A 15,028-nucleotide genomic window follows, 5' to 3' on the forward strand; every position below is an offset into this window, starting at 1 on the left:
TTCAAGACTGAACTCCGAGCATTGAATCTCAGAGCCCTTCTGAGTAGTACCCTTTGTGACCACTGGTCACATGCTCAAAAGGCTGGCCCTGCATATATATATACACACATTTGTCAAAATTTATTACATACTTCAAATGAATACCATTTATTATAAATAAATTATATCTCAATAAAGTTGGTTTTAAAACTTCAGCTTTTAGGAACCTCAACCTTACCTTATCTAAATTCAAACCATTGCATACTATGTGTGCATTTCTTTTTATTTTGGATAATGGCATCAGCAGCTGCCTAGGCACCCAAGTATAAGCTAGTTGTCTTTGCTATCTCCCTCCTCATATCCAGAACTCTCACATACACCTACTTTAGCTGCCTCCTGACTTTATGTCTGTGGGTAGTGCTAGCTGTGCCCAGTCACCCAGGCTCAAACTTCCACTTTTTTTTTTAGGGCTGCACTTGTGGCATATGGAGGTTTCCAGGTTAGGGGTCTAATGAGAGCTGTAGCTGCTGGCCTACACCACAGCCACAGCAATGCGGGATCTGAGCTGCATCTGCGACCTACACCACAGCTCACAGCAACCCAATGAGCAAGGCCAGGGATCAAACCCACAACCTCATGGTTCCTAGTCGGATTCATTTCCACTGTGCCATGATGGGAACTCCTATTCTGATATTCTTTTTAAAGCATAGATTTAATCATCTCTCACTCATTTCCAAAAACTTTCAATGATTATTTCCTACAAAGTCAAGAAATCCTTGGAGTTCCTGCCGTGGCACAGTGGGTTAAGAATCCAACTGCAGCAGCTTGGGTCTCTGCAGAGGTGCAGTGGGGTTAAAGGATCTTGGGTTACTGCAGCTGTGGATCTAAGGTGGCCAAAAAAAAAAAAAAAAAAAAGGAACTCCTCAGTTTGGTATGTATGGCCTTTCAAAATCTTGCCTCAGTCTTCTTTTCTAGCTTTATTTATTCTCTCTATACCTTATTTTTGGCACATCCCTCTGTCTCCGGGGTTTGTTGCACTCACACCTCCCAGCCTTCGCTCACACAGTCCCCCTAACCTGGAATGCCTGCTCCCGCTTACCTGCCGAAAGCTTATTCCACCTTCAAGCCCAGCACAAAATAGAGCATCTCCGTGAGCTCATGAGTCACTACCAATGCACCTCGTGCCTGTTAAAGTGGGCTAAGGCCTCTGGCACTGCACTTACTTAAACCGTAGCAATGTGTCTACTTGTCTCCACCGGTGGGCAGCTTCTTGGAGGCTCGTCTTCGTATGGCACAGCAGTAGTGGGAGATGTCAATGGAATGCTTTGTATGAATCTGTGGGAAGTATTATTCCTTTCATTCTGCCAAGCCCGGCTACTTCTTCATTCTCCTTGAACGGTGAGCCTAAGTGAATGTTGCTCCGCTCCCCTCCTTTCTGTGAAGTCTCCTAATTTTTTCTGAGATGCTCATTATGCTGCGTGTTCACCTCCATCAGCCATCTCATGCCTGTCTGCTCCTGCTGTACTCCAAGCCGTGGCTGATCTCCAAGTCCAGTCCTCAGACTCTGATGATGTCTCCTCTCACATGATGTCTCATCTAATGCCAGTGACTCTCTTGGGATGACACAAAATTGTGAGAGAATGGCCTCCATCTGAGCTCCACTCCTCAGGCCCCATTATTTCCTGGACTTAGGGCATCTCACCCCCACATCAGTCTCTCTATTTCCACGGTCCGTAGCAACCCCGCTCTCCCAGTTTCCCACCCTTTGTCATCTCTGATTTATCTCTTGACTGATGAGCCCATCACCGAGGCCTGAGCAGCCTTTGGAAATTCTCTTGTGTTGCTCCTTCCCTGGACGCTCTCATCACTTCAGACTAGATCTTCATAATTTCGTGCTGCAAATAATAGTTAACGTTGATGGAGCGCTGTCAAGCAAGTGTGGTTAGAGAGAATACCTTGCCCCAGTTCACTCAAGCAGCTCTGTCTGTCCAGTTTATGATGGTAAACACTGAAATTTTCAGGAAGGTACCCTGGACTTGAGGCCAGATGTGGGTGCAAGCCTTGGCCTTGATATTTATTAGTAGGCAACTGGGGCAATTCTCTGAGCTTCACTTTCTTCCCAGGCTGCGGTGAAGGTGATGTGACAGAATGTATGTGCAGGTGCTTTATAATCAAAGTGTTTCCAGTAAACCTGACTTTAAAAGATATAGAGGTGTGGGGGGGGGGGAAAGTGGAAGGGGGAAAGGTGGATAAAAGGGTACACAGGTTCAGTTATGGTCTGAGGATCTCATGTAGATGATGGTGACTATACTTGATAACACTATATTATATAATTGAAATTTGCTGAGCGAGTAGAACTCGTGTTCTCTCTCTCTCACACACACAGGTAACTATGTGAAGTGATGGATGTGTTAATTCGATTGTGGGGATTCTTTCATGATGTATACATTTATCAATCATCATGCTGTACACTTTAAATATATTATAGTTTTGTCAGTTATACTGCAATCAAGCAGAAAAAAGATATAAAGCATAAGAGAGCCTGATTTGTCAGTGGGTAGGTGGGCATAAAATGCATGGTCTAACAACAATTGGTACAACTTCAATGGCAGCACTGTTTCACATTGACCAAATGGGTCATCAGCCTTTGCACTGGAGAAAGCCTTAGCACTGACCTGCAGGGAGCTGAGGAGTGGGGCTAAAAGGCAACTTCCTTATAACAAAGAACACAGGTTACTGTTTTGTTTTTGGTTTTTTGCTTTTTTTTTATTTTTTATTTTTATTAAGGGCCACATCTGTGACATATGGAAGTTCCCAGCCTAGGAGTCTAATCGAAGCTGCAGCTGCCAGCCTATACCACCACAGCCACAGCAAGGGGGGATCTGAGCCACATCTGCTACCTACACCACAGCTCATGGCAATGCCAGACCCTTAACCCATTGAGCGAGGCCAGAGATCGAACCCAAATCCTCATGAATACTAGTTGGGTTCCTAACCCACTGAGCCGCAATGGGAAGTCCCACAGGTTACTGCTAGAATCAAAGGAAAATGTCATTGACAACATAAGCCAGTCTTTTCTTTTTTGCCTCGCTGGCAGCATGTGGAAGTTCCCAGGCCAGGGACTGAACACGAGCCACAACAGTGACCCGAGATATGGCGATGACAATGCTTAATTCACTGAGCCACCAAGGAACTCCTGAGCATTTTTCTTAAATAGTAGTCCACTTAAGAATCACTTAATGCTTAGGACTTAAGATCCATTTATTCTATAAGAATAGAAAGTCTTTCTGTATAATTTGGAAGATGATGTTAAATTAGGTAACTATTCAAACTCACATTGGAAAAGCACTAGTTAATTTTATCTAAGAGTACACACATTATGTCTTCTTTATAAATAGTAACGCTAACTGTTGTTCTTTAAAAATAAATACCATTACTAGAATTGAAGCATGGATTCTTAGACTATCCAAACTTAGAATATTCTATCACTATCTTTCTATAGAAGTTATAGTTAAAAATTCCTATTTCTTCCTTTCTACTCTGGTGGTCTCTCTCTGCCTTCCTCCTTCTCTTCCTTCTTTCCTTCTCTTTTTATCTATTAAGTTCAACCATATAGCAATGCATTTACTTCACCCACGGTAGCTCAAATATTGAAGAAGAGATTATAGAGGAAATAAAATGGTCTTTGCATATAATCTCTGGTCAGCTACCAGGGTCCCAGCAGTGAGAGCCATGAGGTGGAGTAAGACCGTGTGGGGCAGACTTAGGAGAGGAAATTATCTAGAGCAGGGGTTGGCAAACTCAGATAGTAAATATTAGGCTTTTCAGGCCTCATGTCCTCTTTTTGCAACTACTCCATTCTGCTGATGTAGAATGAAAACTTTTATAGATAACACATAAATGAATGTACGTGGCTATATTCCAATAAAACTATCACGGAAAACTAAAATTTGAATTTCATTGAATTTTAATGTGTCATAAAATATTTTTCTTCTGTGGATTCCCCCCAGCCATTTAAGAGCATAAAAAACATTCTTAGCTCATAGGTTGTATAAAACTATAGGTGGGCCAGATTTGGCCCATGGGCTATGTATAGTTTGCTGATCCCTGAGCTAGAGAATTTAAATGCTATTTATTTATTCTTGCTGAGGGTTTCTTTAATAGGGAGGGAAATGAAGTGGGAATAACCAGCAATTATTGAACACTCATGTTTAGCAAACATTACTCTAAGTAATAATATATTGACACATTTACTCTTACAGCTCCAGAAATTAGGTAGTATCATCATTCCCATTTACAGGTGGGGAATCTGAGGCATAGAAATTAGCTGTGTCACTAATGACACAGCTAACAGAGGCAGAGTCTGGATATAATAACTCACCAAGTTGGGTCCAGCACCCTCAGCCTGAGCCCTTATGCTGTATGGCCTTTCTGGGTAAAATATCTCACGTCTTGCGGCAAAGCCATATTTTCATGGGCGTCCACATGGAGGATCTTTGTCCCGCCAGCTCCGTTAAGCATTTGGACAAAAAGTTACAGAATGTTCAAAGTAATGCTTCCATTTGGAGGCAAAGGGACAGACGGCATTATCTTATTTAGTGAGAAAGTCACTGTCACCAAAGGTGTTTGAGCAGAGGTGGGACGACTTTTGTACTCTTGCAGTTCCTTAGAAAGACTTTGGTTATTTTCTTTTCTATAAAATAAAAGGAAAAATTTTAAATCTTCACTTTTTGAAATTTAAATCTATCTAATTACTAAAGGAGCAAACAAGCTGAACCTCTCCTCATAGCCCACTCAGGTACAGTCTCATTCCATGTAAGGGATCTGGGAGTCTGATTGGCCGGAACTGCTGGGAGGGTATCTATCATATTGCTTTGGCCTATAGTGATTCTCCCTCAACCTCATTCCCACCGCAGCAGACACACATGCTCGCTTGCACTCTCTCTCTCTCTCTCTCTCTCTCACACACACACACACCATTCTTCTTCCCATCCGTACCCTGTCTTCTAAAATTTCTTCTTCACTGGAAAATGTTTGAAAGCAGTGTTAGGGAAGAATGATTTGATTTAATTATTTGATATACTAAATTTATACACATATAAGAGGATATGGAAAAAGAGATGTTCAGGATAAATGATAAGAGCAAGAATAGAACAGTACATTGTGCTACCATTTGTATTAAAAAAAATGTTGGTAAGGAGGAGATGGGTGTTATCATGGGAATTTTCTGAAATAATTAAAAAAATAGAAAAAATATTGATAGTCATTACTTTTGGGGAACAAGATGGGGATCTGGGTTGGGAGATTACATTTATCATTGTGTACTTAGAAAATTATTTGTTTTTTTTATATGTGTCTTCTTAACAAAAATACCACTACATAAACGTATTCTTCAGTTTTACACATGGTCCCTCATGTCATATCCTCTACTCAAGCCTAAAATTCTTTCTTTACTTGAATCACCTTTGATGACATCAAATGCTGCAAGTGTTTGAAATTAAAAATAACTTCCCCTGAGCCTTGCCTTACACCTCTAATACTGAGAGTAAATGAATCAATATTGCTATTTGCTAGTGCCTGATGAGTTTTAGGGGTTGAATTGTGGCCCTCCAAAAGGTACATCCACGTCCTCATCCTTAGAACCTGTGAAGATAGCAAAAGATGTAATTAAGATTACTTAGCTCATCAATTATGGCATCCAATGAGATCAAAGCTGTGAGTCTGATTGTTGTATGAACCAGGGCCATTTTGGTCCAAAATCACAGGTGCATTCTTTTTTTTCTTTTTCTTTTTGGCCATGCTCACTGCATGCAAGAGTTCCTGGGCCAGGGGTTGAGCCCTTACCACAGCTGTAACCAGAGCCACAGCAGTGACAACACCAGATTCTTAACTCACCAGGGGACTCCTCACAGGTGCATTCTTAATCTCAGCTAGCTTTACTGTAAATATGGGTCATCTCAAGAGGACTAGAGGGAAGAATTCCAACTCATCACCACTAATTGGGGAGAAATAGAAACCATCAAAACACTTGTCTTTATATAACAATGATTAACAATTGTTAAATGGAAGAGCTGGGGATCTACAGACAAGAAGGTTAAGAAAACCACACTGGAAATATCAGCAGAAAGCACTGAAATGGGTGGTTTCAAATGTTCACTGGAAAGCTGTTTTCTCTAGAATCTCTCGAAAAGTCCCACCACCAATCTGAAGAGCACACTGGGAAGCTGTTGCGACTCACTGTCTACCCATACATCTGGTTGCAACTGCCTCCCTATAGGATGTATGCTTCCCTGGTCCAGTGTCAGGCTCACCCATGTGAACTGCTTTTTTGCCAGTGGAATATGAACAATTTGACTAGTGCCACATCCAGGTAGGAGCTAAAGCTACATAAATGCATGTGGGTGTTTTGGCCTTTTGATCTTCTCCTTCATTATGAGAATGGTCTGTCCCAGGTAGGGGTTATTCCATCAGCCTAGTACCAGAATAAGACAACATATGGAGCAGAGCTAATCTAGCAAGTCAACCTGAGTCATGCAGAGCTGTAGCTGATCCCCAGAACCAAGAACAAGAAAAAAAGATTTGTTGTAAGTCACTGAGATCTTGCAGTTGTTATATCAGTCTACCCCCTGGGAATACTAATATAAGATTTTATATAGTCATCCCTTTAATTATATCCTTCCTTTCTAGATCTAATGTCTTTAAGATTCTCCTATGTTGAAGAAGTTAAATACCAAACTTCTAACTTCAGTTCAATTCTCTTTTTATTAAAGTGCTTCAGTAGATAAACAGTATTATCAACAATCAACACAAACTTTACTGAAATATTCACAAATAAAAATCTTCATTATAAATCACTCAAATAATGTTCTTCTATGTTGTAACAGTAATCACTATTGGAGGCTAAATTTACTCCTAACCACACACATACATTCTCAAATTGGGAACATCAAGCCAGTTACTGAAATCTATGGGGCTGGCTATCAGTACCTGAATGCTAGTCCCAGCAAATCAGTGGTAAAATGATATAATTTGAAACTAAACACTTATCCTTGGTGCATCAGTTTTTCCATGTACACTGAGAATTAATCTTCCCTTAGAAAATATTTATTAAAAAAGTAAGAAATGTTAAAGCTTAGCATACATCTCTGATTCAGAAAGCATTCATGTGCATATTTTTAACATCTGTTCTGGACACAGATACTCCATACTACTTAACTCAAAATAAATAGATTGATAATTATTCTTTCCTTTAGGTAAAGGTTGTCTTTTCACTTAAATCACATTAAAATCACAAATTAATAGGGTTCAGTAATGATATACTCAGTAAATTATTTTAATTGCAATGAGGACTGCTGTCCTATTCAAGCAAAATTTACAGATTTTCAGTTTTATCCATTACATACTTACATTCTTTCTGACCTCTCAAAAAAAAAAAAAAAAAGCAGAAATCCTACTACCCTAAAGCACAAAAAGGTGAAATCCAAGCTATAATCAGAGTTTTGGCAAAGTTCCTTCGGAAATCATTAGCAACTCTATCATGACTTCCAAAAGAAACACTGGTTGACCACGGATGAAGTAAATATGCTGATTTTGACTAGACCTCCTGGCCCAATTACAGTGGCCTGGTGTTATCATAAAAAGGATTCAGTAGTGTCTATGTTGCAGGGCAGGGGCATTTAAAGTAAAAACACTTGAAAATATAGATGGCATAACTGTGAGGACAGCTGAGAAACAAAATGATCCTGACAAATCAGAAACTTTTCTAAAAACCTTGTTTCAGTGAGGAAATATGTGATTCCGCTGTAAAAGAGAGGTGTTTAAAGAGGTCAGTACATCAACCCTTATATTTTCAAAGAAACGTGTAATACTTGCAGGTAGAAACAGTATTGCTAAATCTCCACATGACACTTTGAAACTGCTAGCAGTAAAAAGGGGAAAAAATCATTAATCAACATAGAAGAAAAAGAAAAATGATAAGCTGTGATGCTCTTGCTGTTCTATTCAATTAAAAAATAAATTGATCATGAACACAAATGGATACACCATCTCAATAAATAAAACTTCCTGTAGTTAACTTGTCATTTAAAAATGAGCTGGATGAAAAGGATAATTTTCTGCAATGTACTCAGTCATTTTAAGACTGAAGCAGTTTCAGAAAAACATGAAATGTTCTTAGAAGAGGCCTGACTGTTTTATATTGATGGTGGCAGAGCACTCCATGCCCTATACAGAGTACACAAGGAAATAATTTTCACACCGAACACAGATCTCTTAAGGAATAAAGAAAAAAGACTTTACACAATATACCTTTCTATAACATGCAGTATTTAGGTAATAGTAAATCATCATCCTTCACAAAGAAGGTGCAGGTGCTCTAAAAATCATCTTCGAGCTAAAAATTTCAGAAAGAGGTGAGTGTCAAAATTTAAAATTTTAAATACAGACTTAATTTCAAAGTTGGGTTTGCCAAACATCTGGTAGTCCAGGTGAGCAAGAAGAAATTTTATGAGCCACACTTCCCATTACCTATAAGGAAGGCCATGGGTCAAGTGCCATAATAAACTTATTCACACTCCTGGGGCCAGCAAAGCCTAGCCTGGTTCTAGGCAAGACTAAAGCAGGGAGAAGTCTCACAAAAAAAACTGTACAGGACTTTCCAGCAAAGAGATTTTATGGGCAACTGGGCACCCAACTGACTCCAGGGCAAGTAGATCAATTTTTATGACTCAGGATCCCAGCCTTATACTATCTCCAGGCCTAAAAGCCCCCAGAATAGTCCTGAACTACACTAGATGTCCTGGGCTGGGCCAGCTCCACCCTGGACAAGCGCTCCTAGAGCTTGAAACAAAGGCTAAATGGGCAGGGTAGGCAGAGCACCATTTATTGGAGCCAACCACTCCCTATCAGATACTTGTTGACAAGAGCTCAGTCAGTGGTTCTGGAGCAGCTCCTCCCAACAGATGGGCTGTGAAAACACCTCTCTCTCCAGCCAGAGCTCATATGAATAGTGGAAATCCTCAGGAAGATCCAACCGCTGCCCCAGCACACTCTGCAAGCAGTTATCCACAGGTGAAAACTCAGAGTCCTGGGGTCTGTCATACCGGCGGCTGTTAAAAGCCTCAATGTTGGCCCTCAAGGTGCATTCTTCTGCTTGGAAGTCCCACGGTCTGGCATCAATGTCTGTGTTGGGAAGATAGGAAGAAAAGATGTATACAACTCAGGACACTGCTCTCTTAGCACAGAGCATGGTCTATGGGATACCAATATTGGAACTGCACAGAATTTCCTCTTCTGTAAAGAGCAATGTACAAAGTATAGAATATGCTGTTGCTCAGGTTTAAAAAATGTGCATATGCCCATATACATATGCTTATATATGCAGAGACTGTCTTTGGAAGAGTCTAGAAACTGGTTAACAGTGATGACCACTGAGAAGGAAATGAGGGCCCTGAGGGAGGTAGAGTTGTTTTTATGGTATTTCCTTTTCATTATTTCACTTTCTTACTAGTTAGGAATACGTATTATTTTCCAAAATGGTAACTCAGTTCCTGTTATTGAACGTTCCTTGGGGATGGGAATTTCCTATTTGAAAAAAAAACCATCAGTTTTTAAGGAATGGTAAGAGGCAGGAAGAGGCACAACGAGGAGAATCAAAATGGACCAAGGTCTGAACACTTTCCTGATTCCCTGGAACCTCCCCCAGCACATGGTAAATCTATATGTCAGCTGATACTAAGACTATGAGGTGAAGGCTACCATGGAAGTAAAAACAGAAAACAATCTGCTTTGCTTCTATTTATCTTCCTTGTGTCCCCCACTCTACAAACGCAGTTTGGGTTTGTGCTCGTGATGGCAGAAGCAACAGACATGCCATTTGCAGGATAAAACATTTCTATATTTTTAAGAATCTATAAGAATTTAAATTAATTGCACTTATATGTCTTATAGTTGAAGATGCATACTGGCTTACTAGTCATCAATCATATACTTCCTCAGTTCTCCAAACTCTTTTTTTTTTTTTTTTTTTTTTTGGTGAAGAAGAAAAAGATAGCTTTATTGCTTTGCCAGGCAAAGGGGGGCCACAGTAGGCTAATGCCTTAAAGACTGTGCCCCTCTCCAAACTCTTTACTGCAGCATCCTCTAAGTTCAGGCACATGACAGATCCCAGCAAAGACAATCCATTATTCACCGAACCAATAACTCTTAAACCCAAATATGCAAATAATGGTCAAATCCCATCATAGCAAATGTCAATACAATGAAAAAGCTCTCCAAAATAAATTTTTTCAACTCTCGCCAGCCTATAATATCTTGGTAGGCCAGCCAGGTAAATAACGCCTCTTTTTTTTTTTTTTTTTTTTTGTCTTTTGTCTTTTTGTTGTTGTTGTTGTTGTTGTTATTGTTGCTATTTCTTGGGCCGCTCCCGCGGCATATGGAGGTTCCCAGGCTAGGGGTCTAATCGGAGCTGTAGCCACTGGCCTACGCCAGAGCCACAGCAATGCGGGATCCGAGCCACGTCTGTAACCTACACCACAGCTCACGGCAACGCCGGATCATTAACCCACTGAGCAAGGGCAGGGACCGAACCCGCAACCTCATGGTTCCTAGTCGGATTCGTTAACCACTGTGCCACTACGGGAACTCCAATAACGCCTCTTGATGTGAAGCAATATGCAGTTCATTATAGTACATTACCTAGAATGTACTATAGCCAAAAAGGTTTACCTTGAATTCATCAAACCCTCAGATCTACCTTTCAGCTTACAAGTAATACCAAAGATAAAGAAATTAGGTAAATGAAACCGCAAAGAAGCAAGCAGGAAGGTCTAGAAGGTGGATGATATGCAGGACAACTGGCCTAGTTCTTCAATTATGTCAGTGTTATGGAAACAAAACAAAACAAAACAACTCTGTGAGATTCAAATCAAAGACTATAACAACCAGATAGAATTTATGGTCTTGGGTTGGATTATAACTTGGGAAAAATAGCTTTAAAGAACACTTTTGGGGCAGCTAGGGAATTCTGAACATGGATTTGATTATTAGATAAAATGAAAGTGTACTAATGTAGAAAGGTGAAGATAATGTTAACTAAAAAGAGAAGAAAATAAAATAGCATACACAATTTGCTTTCATTTAAATAAAACGTATGCATATACATAGAGAAAAGATCTGGAAGAACATATAAGATTTTAGTGGCAATCTTTAGGTGGTACAAATATGGCATAAATGTAATAGTATTTTAAAATGTTTGCTTACTTGTATTTTCTAATTGCTTTGTAATAATAAAAGATTATTTTAGTTTTAAAAATCTCTTGAAGAGACCTGTCACTTAGAGGAATGTTTTGGAAAAGGATAATTATCCCTCAATTTACTTGTTTTATAAAATGAATTTTTTTCTTTTTAAGGCTGTAACTGTGGCATATGAAAGTTCCCAGGCTAGGCGTCAAACTGGAGTTGCAGCTGTGGTCTATACCACAGCCACAGCAATACCAGAACCAAGACGCATCTGCAACCTACGCTACAGCTTGTGGACATGCCAGAATCCTAACCCCCTGAGCAAGGCCAGGGATAGAACCTACATCCTCACAGATGCTATGTCGTCTTAACCGGCTGAGCCACAGCAGGAACTCCATAAAGTGGATTTTCATAGTATACATAGGACAAGGTAAGTGCTAGAATCTGGGGCAGTGCTTTAAGGTTTTTTTTTTTATCAGTACCTGAATATAATCACATATTTTCTCATCTAAAACATGTAACAATTCATACCAAAAGAGTAGCAAATGTTTATTTAGTTCTGTTTAAACCCTGGGCAAAAGCCCTGAGAAAACTCACCATTCCCATAAGCCCAGTCATCATTCATGCGGTGGCGTACTTTCTGGTAAATGGCTGACATGGTTTTCATGTTGCTTTTCCTCCACTGGCGCCCCAGGTACTTGGTCTGTATTTTGAGCAGCTTCAGGACATAAAGTTGCAGCATGGCCTGTTTGACCTTGAGAGCCCGCTTTAAGATTGGAGCAGATTTAAACACTACCAGCATCTGCCCATTTAAAGAGGGTGGGAGTGAAGAAAGATAGATAAGTGTCTAAAGTTTCTTGGAATTTCCACCTCACAGACAAATTAAGCCAAACCTTGTTAACCTCAGACTACCCTGGTAAGTTTTGGGAAATCTGTGGTCCAAGCTCCACTTACGCTTGGTCATAAGAACAGAGAGGATCCACTCTATTTATATTCCATAATTCAAAATTTCTAATATTCAAAGTGCCGAAGAAGTTAGTCAGCCACACATCCCATTTCCATTGTTACCAGTTTCCTACGTATCTTCTGGAGATAATTTTGTGTACGCATATATTATTTTATTAACAAAAATGATAGCAACTACATATCCTTCCACATTGTTCCGTATCTTGATTTTTATTTAACAATATTTCTTGAAAACTATTCCATAGCAGTATAGAACTGCTTCATTCTTTTTAATGGTTGTATTAATATTCCATTACAAGGATGTACCATATTTAACCAGTTGGTCACATATTAATGAACATTTAGGTTGTTTCCAATCTTTCATGATTATAAATAATGCTGTAATGAATAATCTTAGGCTTGTATCATTTGGGATATGTACTATAATCTAAAAGATAATCCCAACTTCCCCACCAGAGCTGCTCTGAAGGAGAGATCATATTAAGTTCCCTGAAAAGAAATGGACCATTTAATAATTATCTCATGTAGAATAAGTGCCCAGAATTAGGAGGTGCTAAATCTTACAGAGCATTCAGTGTCTATCTATAGACAAAGCAGGAAGTCCATATTTACTAAAGATAAAGAAAATTCAGTCAGGTGGACACCGTGATCTGAAGTTCCACTCACCATGGTTCTGGAATGCTTCCATTTGGTCAGTTTATTGAGCAGCCTCAGAAGGTTGATGCAGGAAAAGAGATTCCTCCAGCAGAACTGGTTGTTGTCTCCAGCTTCCTGTAATAAGGCATGTTCATCATTATCTCAACACCTACAAGGCTTTCATTCCCACAGAAATCTGGAGGTCACTGTTGGTCAGTTTAGGTGAGACCTTCCATATGAAATGCTACCTCCTTTCCATCCTGTTTCTCACACACCGAGGCTTCAAAGCATGTAATATCCTTCATCTGAAAACACACAGCTGCCAATTCTGGAAGACTCTGTACCTAGAGTAAGTACTAGAGAAAGATGATATATGAACACAGGAACTTCATTTAAGCAAGCTTTCTTGTATAGCTTTTTGCTTTAGGAAAGCTTATGTCTGTAACTGCTAGGAGTTATTCTGGTAGATTTCAAACTATATTGGATGGATCTGATATTCATTACAGTTTATTTTTTTAAAATCAGTCTCCACCCTCCTTTATCAAACCACGTTGCAGTTTAAGCAATTGCACATTAAGCAATTTAGCTTAATTCTCTGGCATGGAAGGAAAAATGGCACATGGTTAATTCAAACCAGGTGGTTCTCTTGAATGTTTCTTGATAGTTTGTGAGCTCCCAACCAGTGATAACAGATGGATGTCAGATCAGAAACAGGTATCTGCTCATAGGAACATCTTTCAGGAACGAAAATAAGAGTCTTTATGGGTTTTGGGGACTGTAACTATACACTGGTGTCAGAAGCTATACAAATCAATGAGCGCACATGGTGGTCAAACTAACTTCTTGAAAATTCCTCGTGTCTACCATGTGAATGGAGAATGAAGGTGTGGGAGACGTGCAGAAGTGAGCTGCTATCTAGTAAATGGAAGATTACTCCCTCCTCTCCCAAGTTAATTTGAAGTAACCAAGACAAACACACATCAATTATGGAATGAACAGGAGTTCCTGTTGTGACTTAGTGGGTTACAAACCCGACGAGTATTCATGAAGATGCGGGTTCCATCCCTGGCCTGGCTCAGTGGGTTAAGGATGTGGCGTTGCTGTGAGCTGTGGTATAGGTCGCAGATGCGGTTCAGATCCCATGTTGCTCTGCCTGTGGTATAGGCTGGCAGCTGCAGCTCCAGTTTGACCCCTAGCCTGTGAACTTCCACATGCTGCAGGTGCAGCCTTAAACAAAAAAAAAAAAAAAAAAAAAAAAAAAAGAAAGAAAGAAAGAAAAAGAAAAAAAGAAAAGCAAAATCAAAACATAACAAAAATCGGAGTTCCCGTCATGACTCAGCGGTTCACGAATCCAACTAGGAACCATGAGGTTGTAGGTTCGATCCCTGGCCTTGCTCAGTGGGTTAAGGATCCAGCATTGCCATGAGCTGTGGTGTAGGTCACATAAACAGCTCGGATCTGGCGTTGCCTTGGCTCTGGCGTAGGCCAGCAGCTACAGCTCCGATTGGACCCCAGCCTGGAAACCTCCATATGCCTCAGGTGCGGCACTAGAAGAGGCAAAAAGAGCAAATAAATAAATAAATAAATAAATAACAAAAATCTTCTGGGATTGGAATTCCTATCGTGGCTCAGGGGTTAACGAACCCAACTAGGATCCATGAGGTTGTGGGTTCAATCTCTGGCCTCACTCAGTGGGTTAAGGATCCAGAGTTGCCATGAGCTGTGGTGTAGGTTGCAGACACTGCTTGGATCTGGCGTCGAGGTGGCTGTGGTGTAGGTCAGTGGCTACAGTTCCAATTCCACCCCTAGCCTGGGAACTTCCATATGCCACAGGTGCAGCCCTAAAAGGCAAAAAAAAAAAACCCAAAAAACTTCTGGGATTATCTGTATTACCTGATTTAGGAAGTTATAAAAATTAAATTTAATAAGAGATGAAAGGATCAGTTATATAAATTTAAGTGATATGAACATATTTTTATAGGTCTTTCTAGATATAAATCAAATCCAAATTTAAGAAATTTTATAATGAACTGCCTTTTAAAAACTAACTTAATAATTTCACTTGCCTAGATATAAGAGGATATTCCAAACATTTCTTTGCAAATGGCTGGGTCATGCAAATTCTGACCCAATGCTTTGGACAACACTTCACCACTCCATCTATTGCCTTACCACTAGAGGATGAGATTGGGCAAGACACTAAGAAACT

The 15,028-nt window shown here is 40.0% G+C and overlaps 1 protein-coding gene across 7 annotated transcripts in view; it reads right to left on the bottom strand.

Annotated features, from left to right (window-relative positions):
- Positions 1-6,722: 6,722 nt before the first annotated feature.
- STRIP2 (striatin interacting protein 2) overlaps positions 6,723-15,028 on the bottom strand; it is a 46,597-nt gene continuing 38,291 nt past the window's right edge. For all 7 annotated transcript variants that reach the window (XR_014833905.1, XM_085005473.1, XM_085005476.1 and 4 more), the window contains 3 exons: positions 12,850-12,954; positions 11,815-12,019; positions 6,723-9,159 (listed from right to left, as the gene is read on the bottom strand). Coding sequence is in view for 6 of the 7 variants with exons in the window: in XM_085005473.1 (XP_084861599.1) it covers positions 8,909-9,159; positions 11,815-12,019; positions 12,850-12,954 (561 nt within the window). In the remaining variant the exon portion in view is untranslated. The remainder of the gene's footprint in view (positions 9,160-11,814; positions 12,020-12,849; positions 12,955-15,028) is intronic.

Source organism: Sus scrofa, chromosome 18 (assembly GCF_054392235.1).
Source record: "Sus scrofa isolate SSC_HxYL_T2T_F1_AM1 chromosome 18, Sscrofa_HxYL_maternal_Yorkshire_Landrace_v2.0, whole genome shotgun sequence".
In the NCBI taxonomy this organism is placed as follows: domain Eukaryota; kingdom Metazoa; phylum Chordata; class Mammalia; order Artiodactyla; family Suidae; genus Sus; species Sus scrofa.